At 51.9% G+C, this 18,639-nt stretch overlaps 1 protein-coding gene across 3 annotated transcripts in view; it reads right to left on the bottom strand.

Annotated features, from left to right (window-relative positions):
• SLC8A1 (solute carrier family 8 member A1) overlaps positions 1-18,639 on the bottom strand; it is a 103,856-nt gene that overhangs the window by 5,177 nt on the left and 80,040 nt on the right. For 2 of the 3 annotated variants that reach the window (XM_063391659.1, XM_063391658.1), the window contains exons 3-6: positions 8,419-8,522; positions 5,525-5,542; positions 3,840-3,970; positions 3,123-3,222 (exon numbers count right to left, since the gene is read on the bottom strand). In XM_063391659.1, coding sequence (XP_063247729.1) covers positions 3,123-3,222; positions 3,840-3,970; positions 5,525-5,542; positions 8,419-8,522 — 353 coding nt within the window. The remainder of the gene's footprint in view (positions 1-3,122; positions 3,223-3,839; positions 3,971-5,524; positions 5,543-8,418; positions 8,523-18,639) is intronic. The other variant, XM_063391660.1, reaches the window with a different exon arrangement.

The raw sequence follows: 18,639 nt of genomic DNA, 5'->3' as shown, positions 1-18,639 counted from the left end.
GCTGGAGCTGTCTGGGGCAGGCAAACTCCTGCCTCGTGGAGACTCCCACAGGGAAGTCCTTTTGAGCTGCTCTGAGCTGCTTTCCACAAGTGCCTGCAATTGCCTCCAGCTTTCTGGAAAGGCAGCTGGCTTTGGTGGTTGCTGAGCTGCTCTGGAGCTTCACCTCACCTTTGCTGCAAACCAGGATCAAGTAATGGATTTTTGCCTGCCCTGAAGCCTCCCTGCTCAGTCAGTCCCTGCTGGCTGTCCTTCCCTGCTGCATTTCCCTGCCCCTTCACGTGCTTCCCAATAAGCTCTGGCTGCCTGTTCCTTGATGTCTGGTCTCTCCTAGCTCAGTGGGAACTCCCTCTCCAGCTCCAAACATTGGCACCTCACGTGTCTCTGCCAAACCCCTTGGCATCCAGCCTACAGAGGGGCCCCACGGTGTGGGGCTGACCCCAGCAGGGAGCCCACGGGGGCTGGTGACCCCTGCCTGGCTCCTGCAGCTCTGAGGAGCTGTCTGGAGAGCCTGCTGGCCAGCCTGTGCCCTGGGCAGGCTGCATGGCAGACGTGGGGCTTCCCCAGCCTGGCACAGTGCACAGCATCACTGCTGTGGCACAGTCAAAATCTCGTCCTGCTCACACTGGAAGCACTCCCAGACTTGAAGGGGAGGTGACACTTTTCCAAGTCAGTGGGAGCTTTCCTGCTGCCCTTAAGAAACAAGGGTGAGTTTCTAAGCCACGAATGTTGGGGATTCCAAGGCCACTGTGAGTCGTGTTAAAGACATCCCTTGCATTTTGTCTGGTGATTTTCCACTTCTTTGATGCTTTTTTTTTCCCACCAAGGATGTGGAGCACCACATGCAGGTCTCTCTGCATGGCTGTTGGAAGAAGCTCCTCAGCAATGGGAAGATGCAAGCTTTGGAGCTTCAAACTCACTATGGAGAAACAGCAGCTACCCAGTGTTATTATTTTGGCAGATATAAATACCCACTCCTGTGCATGGCTCTGAAGATAAGGAACAGTGTTCCAGCCTGGAAAGCCAATGCTGGCCTGTGTTTTCCCTCAGTGTGCAGAGGATACACCACGCTGTGCTCGTGCTGATTCTGCAGCAGGTGTTGCCACCCTTGCCAAGCTCGGGGTGGCACCAGGGCTGCTGTGGACGTAAATCTTTACAGAGCTGATGAAGCAGACTGAAAAAGGAACACCAGTGCCACTGTCGCAGCTCTCATCCAGATCTGTCCATCATTTTGCTAAGCAGCCATGATGTCTTTCCTTTGAAGAGCTGGCCAGCTCTTGTGGAACACAGAGAGGCGTTGGACGGTCACCCAGGGGTGCATCCAGAACCAGGCCTGCAAGCCCCAGAATGTTTGTGCCGTGGAAGAAACTTCACATCCTTTGTGTGCAGACTAAAGGAGCTGAGTGACAGGCTCTGGACAGCCCAGCACAATGTGGCACAGCCTTGTCTGCCCCTGCACTGCCCTTCCACTGCCCTCACCTTCTGCTGCTCCATCCGCTGCAAACACTGCCCCGAGTTGATCCTTGGGTGGGAAATGGGGGGTTAATGCTTATTTTCTCAGCTGGGATGTTACATTTTGAAGTGGTGAGGGGTGACTTTCACCTGGTGTCCAGGGTGAGCTGTGGAGGAAAAACTCAAACCCAACTCCAGTGCTGAAGGCATTTTAACTTATCTTAAAGCTTGAGGAGCTAAAGCCTGGGTAACCTCCAGAGCTCAGAGACAAAGTGATCCACAACTGCAAGGGACAGCTCATGTCCACCAAAATAAATCCCATTTATTAAATGCTTGTTAATAATCTGTTGGCTCTGATCATGGCTGCATATTCAAGACATGGGGGTGACAGGGTTTCCACATAACTGCAGTCTTTACATGCATCACAGGAAGGGGATCCGACCATCAGTGACTGCCTTTGCTTTAACACGGGATGCAATTACATAATTGGTTCTGGCATGGATTAGTTTAGCCATATTAGCTACAAAACCTGCAGCGAGGATTGTCTTGCATGATAAGCTCATGCTGAATCCAAAATAACGGGAGGCTCTTGCCTGGAGGCTCTGAGAAGAGCTGTGCTACAAGAGGAGGGATCACAATCTGAGGAGAAAGCTGCTGCAGCGTCCTGCCCTGGCTTTCCAGAGGCACAGGGTAGATGGTACTGCCATCATCCTTAATTACCTGGTGCTGGGCAGAGGTTACCTTGTACAGCACAGTTAGAGCTAGGAAGCTGAGTGCTCCCCCATGCATTTCAGTGCACAATTAGCCAAATGAGAGGTAATTGCCTTCCCCAGGGATTTGATTCAAGCTGGTTGATTTTGCCCTGATGTGTGTGCACAGGCTGGGCTGTGAGGCTGTAACATCCAGCCAGTAAGTAATGATGTTTCCAGCTGTTAAAACAACATCTGGAGGAGACCTCCTTTCTTTCATCTTCCACATATATGGGAACAATAACACATCCTGTACTGGGCACACTGTTAAAAATGGCACTGGCACCTGTGAGAGCGGTACAACAGGACATTTGAGGGAAAGGCAATTCTCCAGGGGAGGGAAGATAAGATCCCACAGGATCCCGTTCAGCCACAGATACCATGTGCTGCTGCAGCTCCTGGGTTGCTGAGCTGTAACCCTTGAGCCACAGCTGGCTGGGGCAGCAGGGGTTCCAGAAAGCAGGGTGTGTCAAGGGTGAATCCTGGCTGGCAGAGGGTGACTGCCTTCAGGGTTGGCACCCTCACTGTCGCCTTGTCCTCACCGCAGAAGTTCAGGGAGAACCAGGGGAGGGGAGCACTGTTGCCTCACACCAGCATCGTTCCTGCCACTCTGAATTTCTATGCTGTGCTCACCTCCCAGATCCCTCCCACTGAACTGACCCCTTCCCCTCTGCCGTCTGCTACCAGCCAAGGCGTTGCTCTGCTGCTGCTACCGACGCTTCCCGCACAAGGTCTCCTACACACGAGACAAGGTGCCCTCACAAAAGGCTTTAATCAGCTGCCTCATTTATGCAGAGGCTGTAAATAACTCTGCCACCTGTTTTGCCTCCTGCTGCTCCACTACAGCCTGTGTTCCTGAGGCAGCCAAGGCGAGGCAGGAGCGAGGGTGATCGTAATTCACCTGGAGCCGTGGCCCAAACTCACCCGCGCTGACAGTAATGGCCTCGATAAACTGCTCCCTCCAGCTGTTTGTGCCAACCACCAGGGCCAGGTTCGTCTTCTTAATGAGCTTGTCCACCGTGTTCTGTGGATTGAGATGCAGAGAATTAGGGGCTGGAGATGCTGGGCTAAACCCCAGCAGTGCCAGTGCTTACAGCCGTGTGTTTGTGGAACAAGCACAGTGGATTTTAAGCTCAAGAGCGCCGGCAGCAAACCCAAATGTAAGCACTTGCAATTCCCTTCGCTGCTGCTGAAAAGGAGCTTTGGAAACCTGCTCATGGATGGGCGTTTGAACCATCTCAGAGCCACAGTAAGGGTGGCCTGTTATATTTTTATATGACAGAGAAATAGAAAAGATAATGCAGTGGCCCGTTTTCAGCTTGTGCATTCATGACAGCCCAGTTGCACAACCATTCCTTGCATTTGGGGTTATCAGCCCTTTGCACTGGGAGTGCTGGGCTTGGGGCTCACTCAAGGCTGCCTGTAAGCAGGAGCAGGGTGTAGAACTCACTGTGAGAACAGGGTCATGTTAGAAAGCAACCTGCAGCATTTGGGATCCCAGCTCCTGTTCTGTGTGCGATTCCACCCGGCCTTGCTTTGCTCCAGTGCCATCAGCATGTGCTTTCCAGGGCTGTGCAAACCCAAGGGGAGGGTCCCCAGCCAGGGGGGAGGAAGAACAGGGACACAGGATGGGAACAGTACCTTGAACTCATAGGATTCCTCAATGATGATCTCGAGCTTGGTGTGCTCCCCCAGGACTGGGCGCCCCATCTCTGCGATCCGACGCTCCTCCTCCTCCTTGCTGGTCAGTGGCTGCTTCTCTTCGTTTTCCTCTGCAAAGCAAAGAGCCCGAGGGTGAACCAGGCCCAGCTGGTCACTCTGGGTCTGGCTTCCTGCCAGAGGGGGAGCTCAGGAGGGCTCCAGGTGGGAGCGTGAGTGACAGAACAGTGGAGAAGGAGCAGCAGACAGGACAGTTTTGTGAAATGCTACCAAGAGGTCTGCAACTCATCCACCCTCAGGAGGAGTCCTGCTCATTCTGGGCTGGGGAATAGCTAATTGCTTGGTAGCTGCTGCCTCTCCCACAGGGCTGCTGGGAAGAGGAAGGATCAGCACTGAGCTGCTCCACTCCCCAGCACTTGAGGTGTGCACTGAGGTATGGTCAGGGCAATTCCACCAGCCTGCTCCAACAAGAGAGCACTGTCAGCAGCCCCAGGGCTGAGACACACATGAAATCCTGGCTCTGCCTCCTCCTGAGCAGGGCTTTGCCTTGGAGAGGGGCTGGCAGCCAGCGCCTGCTGTGATGGAGAGGCTGGAGGAAATAGCACAGATGTAAAGAAGCCATCCACAGGCTGATGCCTGGCTCCAAACCCTGAAAGAGGAGGCAGCAGAGGGGCTGTGAGATCAGTGAAGCAGGTCTGCACCTCCACTGCCACCTGTGCCACCCCTGGGGCACAGGGACTGCGGGCAGCACTCCCTTTGTCACTGTCCCTTGTGCAGACCCCACTGCACTCCCTTCCAGTCCACCAGAAGAACATCAGGGCTAAAGGACTGGGGTTAATCTGTCAGTGGGCAAACAGCCCAGCCAGTCCCCGTGAGACTGGCGTGGTGCCACGCCACAGGTACCTTGGATGGAGAGCACGGTGCAGGGAAGAGGATGATCTCTAGCCTGGACCTTCCTGAAGACAGGTTTGCCTATTGGAGGGATCAGCAGGAGGTCAGCAGGGGCTCGGTACGAGCTGTCCCCGTGCAGTTAGTGAACTCCACTCCCACGGCACACGGGGTTAGTGCTGCTCCCTTGCTGGCTGCCCCTTGTCTGCTCAGCTGGCACTGAGCTGACTGAAGCCCTTCTCCTCCTGCAGGCCTAAGAGACCCACCCTGCAGCCAGAGCCCTCTAAATCTGAATTACGCTTGCAGGGCTCCCGAGGGGCGGCTCTGCAAGCTGTGGGACCCTGGACCTTCTCGTCTGTGCTGTTCAGCTGACCCAGGGAAGCTGGGCTGCCTCACGACACGTGAGGGCAGGGGCTGCACATCTGAAGCAGCCATGGGGTCCTGGACCTCACAAGCACCTCGGGCCTGGGAAGGGAGGAAAGAGCCCTGTGAGCAGGGAGGGGACAACTGGACCAAGTGGAGAAGCCCACCCTGCTCCAGGACACGGAGGGGGGTGGCAGGTCACCCTCCCCGAGGTGGGGTTAAATGTGTGTGGCAGGCAGAGCACTCTGTGAGGGGACACACTGTTAACGGGACCGGCTCGGCGCCTCCTTACCATTCCAGAGTTTCCCTCCAGGACAGAACAAAAGCAAAGAGGAAACCAAGAGGAAAGAGCGGGGTGAGCATATGGCCAATAAGAGAAAGGAACAGGGAGACAGGGGAAGAGTAGAAATCCATACCTGTGATGGTGAAGCCACCTAGATGAAACCAAAAATAGAAAGAGAGAGAGAGAGAGAATAAATGAGAATTAGTGTTTGCACATCAACACAGACACGGTGCTCCTTCCCTGCTCCACTGTGGACATGGGGCCTGCTCCCTGATGCACACCCCAGGGATGGTGTGGGGGGACCTGAACACAGGCTCTTCAACCCACATCTGCAAGCTGCCACCCCTTGGTGTCCAAAATATGCTGTGGAAGGGGTAAAGTCTGCCCTGGGGCTGCAGGTGCTTTGAGGGTGGCTTTGCTTCCCTCCCCAGCTGCCCTATCCTGGAGGTGGCCAGCAAGGAAACTCAAAGGCTGCTTTGGCTCCAAGTCTCCCCAAGACAGGAGGCAAAGTTTGTACTGTCTCCTCAAAAAGGACTGGCCAACTTTCCTGTCCAGACACAAGCATCCCTAAGTCGCCAGGAAATCCTGCTTGTGCCACGCCAGTCTAGAGGTGATGGGTTAATCTGCATGGCACACGTTTGTATCTTGGGGTGCTGGCAGGTTTACTCTGGCTGTGACAGCACCACCCTCCCAAAAATGCTCCTTGCACCACCTCTTAATATTGGGGGCTTTGGGGCCATACTCTAAGGAAAGATGGGGCATTAGGAAGCTGAGCTTACTTAAACAGTGGTGACCACCCTAAAAGAGAATGCTGTGAGCAAAGAAAAACATCAAGCGAAAACGATTGTCTTCCAAAAATACGCAAACCAGAGAAATGGAAAGGAAAAATGAATGCGCGCTTACCAAGCTCATTCAACAACAGGGCTGTGAAGGAGACAGAGACAAACACAGAAGAAGAAAAGTAAATGAATAATGAAATCAAAAGGGATATCCACAGAAAGACACCAGATCCCAGGGCAGAGATTTCAGATCTGTAAAGCTGCAGGATACCATCAGTGTTGAGAGAAAGACACCAAACAGAAACGTTTCATGGGATTGTGGACTTAAAATAAAAACCATTGCAAACATGGGGTGGATATGGGATTAAAAGACACACTCTGAAAAATTCATTTTTTTCCCCTTTGAATTGTATGTGCAAGATCTTCCATTGGCCTTGGAGGCAGTTCTGCCCTGGGGGGGACACAAGATGTCCCATGTACAGCAGCTTGTGGCTTTGACCTCCTCCAGCTGCCTGATGGGGAGCAATGGCTCCGGTGGCAGCTGCACTTTGGCACAGACAATGAGAGGAGAGAAGGCTGTGGCAAGGCTTGGCTCAAGGGTCTTGTTGTTGCTCAACATTTTAGATCTCCAAAACAAAGGAAAAAGCCTCTCCCTCAGTGCCCTGGTGGACTTGGGCCCCACCACAGCCCACGGGTGACACTTCAGGGATGCGCTCGGTCTCTCTGAGCACACTGTTCCTCCTGCCTTGCTGCTTCTTGTACCAAACCAAGTACAAAGAAACAAGTTTAAAAGAAAAAAACAAAAAACAAAAAACAAAAAACCAACAAAAATTGCATGGCCAAAGCAGCAAATAGTCCTTTAATGTTTTCTTTCAATAGTCCTTTAATGTTTTGTCTTGTCTTCTACCTAGCGAGCTGCAAGCCTGAGCTTCTCTCAGGTTTCCCCAGTAATTTTTGTGACCAGGAAGATCAAGAGAATTTTTTTCCTTTTTCTTTTATTTTTAGATAAAATTTTCAGCTGGGATCTCTGGAGCTGGGACCACAATTTTTAAACCTTGGATTTGGAGAGCTTGTTTGCCCCTGCTGGACTTGCAAGGCTGAGCCCACACTGGCCCCTGTGGGCAAGGATGGAGCTGCTGAGTCGAGTTATCCACGTGTAACTTTATCCTGCCAGTCCTGCCCATGCTGCACAGATGCCACCAGCACCATTTAATGACACAGACCCCACCTGCAGTGCCTGAGTCATGCCAGTGTCTGATTTTTTAGCCCAAATTTTGTTAGGTAGTCATGTAAACCAGCAGGGAAGCTGATGGAGGGGACGGTGCAGCTGACTTAGCAGCTGAGGAAGAACGTGGCATGTCCCCACTCATTGTGGGGACCACTGAGGGCCCTCTCTGTTCTGATCAAATAAATAAATAACAGCCTAATGCCTGCTGCAGGGAGAGCTGATGTCCCAGAAACTAGAAAGCAGCTCCAAGGCAGACAGACCAAATCTTCTGCAAAGGCTTTAATAATGGTCCATCTCTCAAGCAGCAGTGTGCAGAACCAGCTGCTGCCATTAATCCTCACTTAATTTTCCAGCAGAAAAAAAAATGAATGGGAAAATAGGTGAACTCTGTCTTTTGGGGAAGTTTGGCGTTTGGTTTAGAAATGTGATAAAAGAGGAAATTGTTTTTATTATTATTCCTGGGAGAGGCTATTATCCAATGCAGAGCCATGAAACTTCATTTGAGCATAACCTGATTTACCTAAACTGATTGCATCTCACAGTATTACCTACTTGGGCCGTGATTTCTGTCTATTTTCGGATCCTGGTGCCAGCGTAAAAAGGCTAAAATTACTGCTCTGGCCACGCGTTTTATTCCGAGTGAAAGCTGCTTTATCTTCTGATAAAAATGATGCAGTGCTGCCCTTTTTACTTGTCGAGGCTGGCTGGTCTCTTGGATTAAATGAAGGTGCAGCTGCAGCTCAGCAGGGCAAATTGTCTCTGGGGGGGCTGGGGACGCTCCCTGTGCCCTGCCCGGCTGCTCCGGGTGCTGCCAGGGGCACTCCCCGCTCCCTGAGAGGGCTGGAGTCCTCTCCAAACAAAAGAGGAAAGGAAACAGAGCAAAAAGGTGCAGCGGCCAAGCTTCAGAGGAGGGAGGGCAGACCGGCCGGGAGGCAGAGTGCGAGGAGAAAGGAGTGTGAGAGTAGGGAGACACAGAGAAAGCGGCAGCGCCTGAGAGCTGGTCTGGGCTTACTCTCACACCTTTCACTCCTCGTCGTAGCCACACCGGGTCCCCAAGCACAAGGAAGAAACTGCACTCTTTCTCATACTCCTCACGGTCAAGGACCCTAAGGGTAATGAATTTCCTGTGGGAACACAAGACAGAGGCAAACACATGATTGGCATCGCACACACATGCAGGTCGCGTCCGCCCGGGTGCCAGAGTGGTGACAGAGATGGTCGGGTGGGGGACAGGGGCTGCACATCCCCCCTGGGGCCTGTGGGGAAGGGCAGGAGCATCCTCCCCGCCTGCCCTCGGCTTCGGTGCTCTGGGGGGCGGGCTGTGCCCGGGGGGACGGGGAGCAGCCCTGCTCCTGCCCTTTCCCACAGGCGCCGGGGATGTGAGCTCGGTGTTGCAGGTGCCAGACATGAGTGAGCCAGACAGGGACACACAGGCTGGGCTTGCCCCGGAGCACATCCCCCACCTTTCTTCTCACTCATCTCCACCAGCCGGGGCTCCCCGATCTCTAGGTAGAAGGTCTTGTTTTTCTCATACTCCTCATCATCTATCACCTTGATTGATATCGTTTTGCTGGAACAGAGAAGAAGAAATAGAGATTCAAGAGTAAGGGGGGAGAAGGGAGGAGGAGAGATGGGAAGCAGAGCAGGAGAAGGAGAAGGCAGAGGAGGAGGGTGGGAAGAGCAGGAAAAGGGGGCTGTGGACAGAAAACAGTGGTTGTGGTGGCACAGGCTGGAGGGACAGCACGGTCAAAAGCAAAGGGCAGGAGCCAGCGGGCCAAGCTTGCCCCAGGATGGGCACGGACCACAGAGCACCAGCAGCCTGCAGGTGCCATCCTCCCTGGCATGGCTGGGCAGGACACAGCCAGGGCCAGCTCCCCCAGAGGTGTCTTGGCAAGACGTGTCCCCTTCCAAACCCCTGTGGGATAGAGCAGCCCCTGACAGCTTGCACAGCTGGCACGGGCACTGGGAACCAGCACAGCCCAAAGCCCTGGAAGCACGATGCACTGCTCAAGCTTGGGCAGGGAGGAGGCTCTGTCTCCCCAGGCTCAGCAGATTCATGAACAGCACCACGATCAGCTGCTCTGTTTGGGCTCTGGAGGCTCTGATTTACAAGCCTGAAAGGGAGGTTGGAGTTAGGACTTTTCCTGTGAAGGGATTGCCAAGGAAAAATGGCCTTTCTGGTTAGGGCAGGCACAGGGAAAGCTTCGCTGATGGTGAGATTTTACTTCTTGAATTTTCCTTTACAAGCAGCACATCCTTTTTCAAGCTCTCCCATTAGAGAGCTGAACATCAATTCCCTCTCACACGACCCTGGGGTTGCTGGGTTTGCCCCTGGAACATCTTCAGGACAGGTCCAAAGGCAGAGTCCCTGCTCAGAGCACAGCCACAAGCACACGCCACAGAGGCTGAAAGCCTCACGGGAGGCTGTGGCCACCAGGAGAGAGATTTGCTTCTTGAGCCACCCAATAAAGTAAAAATTGCTCTTCCAGGGGAAAAAAATTCAGGACAGAAGTTTCTCAGCTCTTTTCAGGGACTCACAGAAACACCCAGCTGAGAGCTGCTCACCAGAAGGTGACCACACCTCGGGTACAAACCAGATTTGTGGTGCACCTGTGCTACTGTGGTCCTTCCTACAGTGCAAAGTCATTGCAAAGATGTTATAAATATATATTATATTGCTGGATTTTTGCAAGCATTAAAATAAATATTATATCTATAATATTAAAATAGCTTTGCTGGATGAATACAGCTTTTATTTCTGCAATTAACAAAATTAAGCATAGCAGTAATAGTTAATATGTTAAGTTAATACTTAAACTGTCTGCTTAGCTAAATAACATCCAGTAAATATATAATAAAGACCCTGCTGCTGACAAGCCAACTATCAAACACCTATTATCCATAAAAAAGTGTAGACCAAAGCCCAAACCAAAAGTAATAAAGAAAACAAATTAAAACCACAGCCAAAAAATATGCATACTCTAAAATAACAAACCCAAAGAGCAGCCATGCAGAACAGTTCCTAAAATAAAAAAATTAGTTTGTAGAAAGGTATAAACATGCATAATAGTCTATAAATATGCAACAGACTAATACAATAGAAAAAAATTTAAAAAATATTTCCAAAAAATAGTAAGTGTGCTCTTGGCTAAATGCCAAGCACTCAGCTGTTTTAACCCTTTATTTCTGTCTCCTATTATATATATTTTTTTTAACTTTTTAAATTTTACCAGAAAAATAGACCTCATTTTTCACAAAGGACAAGAGGGACAGAAATCCAGCGGCCTCTGCTCCTCCCTGGAGGCTCTGCTCACTGCCATGGCACTGCTGTGGGGACAGGACCTCCTCTGGCCTCTCATCCTGACAAGAAACAAGGAGCAGCAGCACGACACAAACAGCCAAGGCAGTGCTTGTGGTCCTGTGCTTGCTGCTGCCCTTGTGGCTGGGTTTGCTTTCCCCCCACGCCCTCCTGTGAGTGCTTTTTCCCAAACCAGCCTTCCCCTTGCCCCCTCCCTGCCCTGGCCTGCACGCCTTGTCCTTGGAGGGAGCGTTCCCATTCCACCCCTGGCTCCCCTGCCTTTCCCACGGGCACCCAGCAGAGCTGAGGCTGCTCCAGGAGATGATGAAGGAGGCTCTGCTGCCCCTGGCAGGTCCCAGCGCTGCAAACCCATAAACATGGAAGGGAGCCACGCTCTAGGGGAGGGAGGCTGAGGCCATGGTTCCTGGCTTTCCCCTCGCCCTGCACATCTGCACTGGCCACCCAGAGCCCCTCTGACAAGCACTTGGCAGCAGAGCCAACATGTTCTAGTCCTTCAGGCCAAACACCTCCAGCACTGCGAGGAACAGCCAGGATGATTTCTTGTGCTGTTTGCTGTGTGTATTAAGTTTGCCCTTCATGCTTTTAATGAAACCATTTACTCAAGAGCGAGTGATGGCTGTGGAAAGTGTAACAATGCGGCGCAGCTCACGGTGTAATTGTATTTTATAATGAATATCTGTAATAATTTGTTCAGTTGGTAATTATTGCTGCAAAAGGTTTGGGCATAGGAAAAATGGTTACTGAGCAGGCAGCTGATCTTGCTTTGCGTCGATGAGTTAGGGGAAATTATCATGTATTAAAAAACTAATGAAGGATATAAAAATGCTCTCAGTTAAGCTTTCAAAGAGAACCTGATAGAATTACCAGAACGGCACAATTTCAGAACCATTACTAACAAAATCAATAATTTTCCTGACAGCTCCTATTAAAATGTACACTGCATCGTGGCCTCATGCAGGAAAAGTCCCCTCAGGAAAGTTAATTAAGAGAGGTGCCTTCTTAAATTCTGAGGGCAGCAGAGACATCAAGGCATAAACTTCCTATAGGTGTACTCTGGCTTGACACGCCTCAAAACCCCACAAAATAAGAAAATAACTCTCCCTCACAAAAAGAAATCTGTGCGCCAATTAAAAAAAATACATTTCTGATGCTTAGCTACAACACCAACACGATTTCATTGAATGAAGCAGAATAAGGGGGCTTGGAGTGCCACTGCCAGGAGGTGGTGGTGTTCTGCAGCTTTCCAAGCCATCATTCCAGGGTGTGAACAAGTGCCCTGTGCTGGGCAGACTCGTGCACTGCTGCTGGGAGAACGGGAAGGCAGAACAAATGGCAGGTCTGCTCTCTGGGTGAATTTCCAATCAGCAAAAACCGCTGAGGCAAATTTGGCCCTGAGATGAGGCTGCAATCCTGGAGGAAAGGATTACCTCCTAATGGTGTTTGGGGAGCAGCGAGGATCTGAAAATAACACAGGCTATTCTTCAAGCGTGCCTGATCTCCATCCCAGCCCCCTGCCTGCTGCAGAGCCCTCCCCAGGGTCCTGCACACGCGTGGCAGGGCTGGCTCACTGCAAGGGAGGAGGGCCGGGATAAACTGCACCATTTATTTATCCCGTGTTAGATAAGCAGGCACCGATGTCCCCCTGCTCCTGCTGGACCCCTCCATGCGGTCCCCATCTCTCACTGCTGTCCCAGGGGCAGATGTGCAGTGGCTGTGAGGGTGTGTGCAGCATCCCCCCACGGGCTTTCCCTGCATTCCAGGACGGTGGGAGCGAGGGGGAGTGTGGGCACAGCCAGGACAGCTGCCTGAGGCTCACAGAGCTGATGCCTTCAGTTTTAGCTTTCATGTTTTCCGGGTTCTGTGCTGCCCAGGGGTGCAGTTTTGAGCTCACATTCAGTACAGGTCAGCTCTCTTCACAGAGTAGGGGGACAGAACAAATCCTTTTCCTGCTGGACACCAAGGGCAGAGCCTGGACAGAGCCAGAGAATAAAGTAGGGATTTACTGAAAGGCCTCCAGGATCCACCTTGGGCAGGACTGGGCCTGACCAGGGCTATAACCAAGGTGGACCCAAAATGGTCACAAAATGGACAAATGGTCACAAAGTCTTACATTTTTATAAGTTTTGGCCCATTTGCATATTGGGGTTTAATTGTCCAATTCCAGCTCCAGGTTGTGAGGTCCCATCCTTCTTGTTCCTCCCTCCAGCCCACCCTTGTTTGTGCTTTTGGGCTGAAAGTTGTCCTTGGTGTGCAGCAGGAAAAGGATTTGTTTTGTGTCCCTGCTCTGTACAGAGCTGAGTGACCCTGACTGTGAGCTCAGAACTGCACCCCTGGGCAGCAGAGAACCCGAAAAATGTGAAAGATAAAACTGAAGGCATCATGGGAATCTCCCAGCCTCACACAGCTTGTGTGGTCACTGCGCTCTGGGCAGTGCCTGCGCAGAGGGGCTTGGAGGAAGAAAACTCCCAAACCATCACCATCACCATCATCATCATCATCATCATCATCATCATCATCATCATCATCATCATCATCATCATCGTCATCACAGCTGGGCACCACCTGAGCCAGGGTGCAGGGCCACATAAATGGGCCCCAGTCACGGTGAGGAGCCCGGACCGGACCCCCGGGCATGGCTGGAACCAACAGGAGCAGCTTTCCTGCTCCAGCTCCTGACAGATACCTGAGGAAGGAATGCTTGTTGCTGGGAAGGAGAAGGAGGTGATGGGGCTTTTCTTCCACCAGCTGACAACAAAACTGTCCCTTATGGTGAGGAGGGGCAGCCTCACGTACAGAGAGACCCAGATCTGGGGTGGAGGTGTTTGTCCCACCCACAGGGCACGCGTGTGTGTGTGTGGTGACACCTGCTCACCCAGGGCAGGGAAAAACCTTCCTGAGGGACAGAGGAAGGGCAAAAATGGGCCAGATTATGTGCAAGACCTTGTGCCACACATGCTGTTAGCTGTTCAACAGTGGTCTTTGACAGGGGAGAGGGTTCATCAGGGTTTGTGTCCCTGCTGATGGGTCCCATCGGTGTAAGATGTGCCATGAGTCACCCAGGCAGGATCCTTTGCTGAACCAAGCCTCGCTGACATGAAATGTCTGTACTTAATGAAAACTTTGCCTGCAGCACACTGCAAACATGACAGGGAGGGAAAAGGAAAACCTGCCTGGAACGAAGCGTGACGCACGCTTTGGGAAATGGGGATGTGAGCTGATCTGATGTGGCAGCTGGGCTTGCTGGTCCAGCAGCCCAGGTCTGCACGGGGCTTCACAGCCCAATGCTTCCCAAAACTGATGGAGCACACCAGCCTGGACACTGCCAACAAGGGGAGGGGGAAGTGGAAACGCACCCTCTACACCTTCCCCCCACCTCTGGAGCCAAAATTCATCTGGCTGCTCTCATTTTCCTGTATGCCCTCCACCTCCTTCCCCAAGGCCTCCCGAATCCATCAGACCACAGGGCTGTGTTGTCATTTCCATGTCTGCACAAACCAACTGCTCCCCTGGCCCGGGGATGTGCTGAGTTTAAATGACAACATACGGCTCAAATACGTGACACCGTCCTGCTCCAGAGCATCCCCACCAGGAAAACCCTGGAAAAGGATCCAGCCTGCTCCTCCCTGGCCTTGCAGGAACACAAGGCAGGAGAGGTGGTCTGCACAGACAGGAAGACTGAGGGCTGTTGCTGCTCGAATAGCTGGGAGATGACAGGCACAGCTGATGCTCAGTGTCTCAGAAAATACTTTTGAGGAGCAACGATTGCCAGGTGAGATGATTTCACATGCCAGACTGAATGCTGTTTGACTCTCCTCCCAGGAAGACCATATTGAGGAGGATTTGTCAGATCAGAAATGTTTTTCTGGCGAGTCCTCAGTGTTTGCTCTGATGTGACTGTGAATTCTGTGTTCTGACTAATGCACTTCTCCCTCCATCTGCCAGCGTCACATCCTGCAAGGGACCAGCTGGGCAAGGATGAGTGCGACTCTCTTGATCTGCCCCAAACCAGTGCCTGAGCCTTTGGTCATGCTTAAATGTTTCCACAGCTCCAGCTGTGGCCTCCCCTTCCACGGCTCTGGATGTGGCGACACCAGGACTAAACTGTTTCCCTGCTTTTCCCCACTCTCATTGCCATGCACCTCCAATGATTTTCATCCACACTTCCTAAAGCTCTCAGGATGCCTGCTGGAGGCAGGATTCCTGAGGGATCAAACAGGAGAGACCCATCCAGATCAGTGTCTGCAGCTGCAAGGACAGCTTGCACACAGAGTGCAGTACCACTGATGGCTACGAGGGAAAACACACTTGATGTGAATTTGATCAACAACACCCCCAGCAGCAATTACTTAAGGTACCTAGGAAAGCTGACGGAGTAGAAATAACTTCTCCCCTGGCTGTGCACAGCCCTGCCCATGCCAGCTGAAAACTGCATCAGTCCTGAAAAATCCAGCCTGTGCTGCAAGCAAAGGATTCACTGCCCAGGGCTCAGCCCAGCCCAAGATCCTTGCTCAATATAAACCCCTGCAAGTCCCACTTCTAAGCCTTCAGGGTTAAGAGCCAAAATCTGGCATTTCCCCCAGCCTGCCTTTCTGGGATTTTCTCTTGACTGACCTGGCTGGGCAGGCAGGTAAATAAGGTGACAGAAACTTGGCACACAGTTGCCTCTTGCACCCAAATACACATCCAGCTATTCTTTGCAGCCAGGATCCCCCTCGTGACAAGAATTGCTCTCACCTTTCAAACAAACATGACTTGCTCTTCCCCGTGTGCACCTGGATGGTTGCCATGACAATGCTCCTCAAACAGAAGACATCACTCCTATTTAAATGGCTTTTGGCCTCCACAAAATGAATTTCAATGAGCAACTGCCAGCAAAAAAAGGGCATTTCTGCAGTTCTGTGAATTGTGTAGCAAACTTTGCTGAGTTAAGCCTGACTAAACAAAACTGTGGGGACCACCAGAAATAACAGGCCAGTGTCTAACAGCAAGGCTTCAGGATCAGGAATCAGGATTCAAGGAAACCCAAAATACATGAGCTGTGCACGAACTGCTCCAGCACTGCCACGGCAGCAAGACTTTGCATCAATCCTGGCAGTGTGTCCCTCTCAGGGAAGGCACATTTCAACTCCTGCTTGCCTGGGTTTCAGGGCGAGGGAGAATCTCCCTTCTTATTTGGGGAGACACTTGACAAGGAGTCTTGATTGTGCCCTGCCACTCTGCCAGGGCTGCTGACAGCCAGCTCTGCTGCTGGAAAAGCAGCTGTACATGGGAAAAGAGGGAGAAGATAGGAATGCTCAGTGACAGCAGAGGGCATGCCACAAAAATTCAAAGGGCAAACATCAATACAGAATGAGCAGGTCAGCTTTTGAGAACAGCATCCACCGTCATTTCAGCTCCATGCTCAGCCAGGCATGTGTCTGACTCCTCTTATGTGATGGCTGGCCCCAAAGATCAGGCCCTGCTTCTCCAGACACTCCTGGGAAATTCTTGGCGTGGTGACCTGGCAGCAGGATCAAAGCCTCCCAATGGTGTGGCAGGAATAAACACTTGGCCATCACTACTTTTATCATCAGTGAAGGATGACAGGGACGGATTTCAAGTCTTGCACAGCAGACTCACACTGAACTTTTATTAAAAGGAGTTGTAAGTTATCCTCTGTCAGGGTTCTAGGGAGGCTCACGTGGGACGCTCACATTTTAGTGATTTAAATGACTGGATGCAGACCTCACTCCTGGTCCAGACTCCCTCTGGCAAGTCCCCCGTGCTGGGACAGCATCAGAGGTTCCCTGATGGTATAAAAGACATGTCTGGGTAGCAGCACATGAAATGCTGTCATTATAGAGGTGTGAAACATCAGCGATGCTCATTTCTGAAGACCATCACCCCAGCTGAGAGCTACACCCCAGTGCCCTGCCATGCTGCCTCCACACCACAGGGCAAGCCCTGAGAGGGAGGTGATGCAGATGCTGCATTCTTGTCCTTTCTATCCAGGGATAAGGCCAGCAAGCTCAGGCAATGCCCCGTAAAGAATTCAGCCAACCCCAGAGAGGGGCAGCTGCTGGGACAGTGCTGCCTTCAGCAGGGACACTGCTTGGACCATTAAGTCAACAGATGACCCAAAAATCTCAAGTCTGCACTGAAGGTGCTGCTTCATGGATTCACACTGCTGTTTTCATCCTTTGGGGATGGCTCTGGCCAAGGGAATGCATGTGCTAGGGTTGAGCGCCAGCAGTGGGGTTCTTTGTCTCCAGCCCAGCAAACCTTCAGACAGCTTGGCAGTGGTTTGGTTTGTTGTTTTTTCCCCCTCCTCCTTTTCAATGACTTCCATCTCCAAAGGGCAGATAAAAAAAGTGTCAGTTGAGATGGGATTTTTCCCCCTGCCTCTTCAAACACCTCCAGGTCTTTAGGAATTGCCACGGATTAATGCCCTGACCCCCATAGAAACTGTTCCAAAAGGATCCAAATGTCCTCAGGCAGGTGCTAGAAGGTGTGCAGGGCTGTGGGACCTGGGAGGAGGCTGCTGCCACAGCAAGGAGCCACTCCCTGCCCCTGCTGAAGGGTTTTGCCTCTCTGGTGGCTGCAGCATCCTGACAAGGGCCTTCCCAATGGAGTTTCCCTGTTGCTGGAGGTCAGGAGCACGCAGGCAACGTCAAGAGTCAGCATCTACACTGTCACTGACACACCACCTGTTTGCTGCCAAAGAAATGAAGCTGGGAAATGCAGCCCTCGCAGCTGAAACTCTGTGCACAAAGACCCTTTTGAAGAGACACCAGGTGTCCTGAAGTCCCCGGTGATGCACGGGGTTAAGGCCTGTGGTGGGAGCACAAAAGGTTTGGCAAGGATCCCTCCCAGTGCTGAGATAGGCAGGAAACCAATCCGGTGAGGAGCATGAAAAAATTCTGCTTCAGTCTCCAGTTACCAAGGAGATTGCTCAAACAAAGCTAAAATAAGAGGAACCAAGTGGCCAAGAGAGATGTGAGAGTGGAAGAGCACTTGAGGGCTTTGTGATGGCTTTTGCTGGGCAGGGTGCCTGTCCTGGGCTCAGCCTTGGCCAGCAGCTCTTCCCCTCCTCCCAGGGGAAAACATCCATATTTTGGTTTGCATGTACCTGTGTGGAAGTGGCCAGGAGCTTTGGAAAATACAGAATACATTACAGAAAAGCCCATGCTAGCCCCTTTTATGGCAACTGTGGCAGCAGCACACCGCACTGCACGGCCTCAGCCTGCACCTGGCTGTTCAGGTTCTAGGAGATCTCCCTGTGGGAACAGACTAAAGCCAGCTCTGTGTGGGGCTTGAAATCCCCCCCTTTGTGGGCAGCTCAGCAGCTCCAGTGTCTGTCTGTAAGAGCAGAGGGCTGGCAGATACATGGATGGAAAAATCCTGCTGCAGAGCCCCGTGGACACACACACGCTGGGCTTGCTCCCGTGACAGTCACAGGATCACAGAACCATCTGTGTTGGAAAAGACACCTAAGATCCACCATGAAAGGTCAGAAGACAAGCATCACCAGGCTGTACATGGAGACAGGGCTTCCTCCAGCCCCACCTCACGCCAGGTCCAGCTGCACATTTCTCTAGTGCTGGGAGCTGCAGATGTTACGTGGAAGTGGCAATTCCCACACAAACCCCAGAGCCCAGAAGCTGCTTTCCTTCCCTCTGCTTTCCATCCCTCTGCAAACCTCAGTTAAGACAAGGAGAGGGAGAACTTCCCAGCAGCTGTTCCTCCAGCAGATCCTCAGATCTTACACATGCTCATCCGGATGCTTGATGCAGTCAGGGCTGTGAGTTAAAGGCAGTGCCTGTTGTTAAGCCTGCCCACGATTTTCCACTATTTTAGAGTCTGTCTCAGCTGCTTGGTGCTTTGCCAGACTTTAGCCATTCAGAATGAAACTTTCCATGTAGAGTGGCCACTGCTGAGAGAGT

This window comes from Prinia subflava, chromosome 2 (assembly GCF_021018805.1).
Source record: "Prinia subflava isolate CZ2003 ecotype Zambia chromosome 2, Cam_Psub_1.2, whole genome shotgun sequence".
Classification (NCBI taxonomy): Eukaryota; Metazoa; Chordata; class Aves; order Passeriformes; family Cisticolidae; genus Prinia; species Prinia subflava.
The sequence above is the reverse complement of the archived record's forward strand: the minus strand, read 5'-3'. Positions and strand labels throughout refer to the sequence as shown.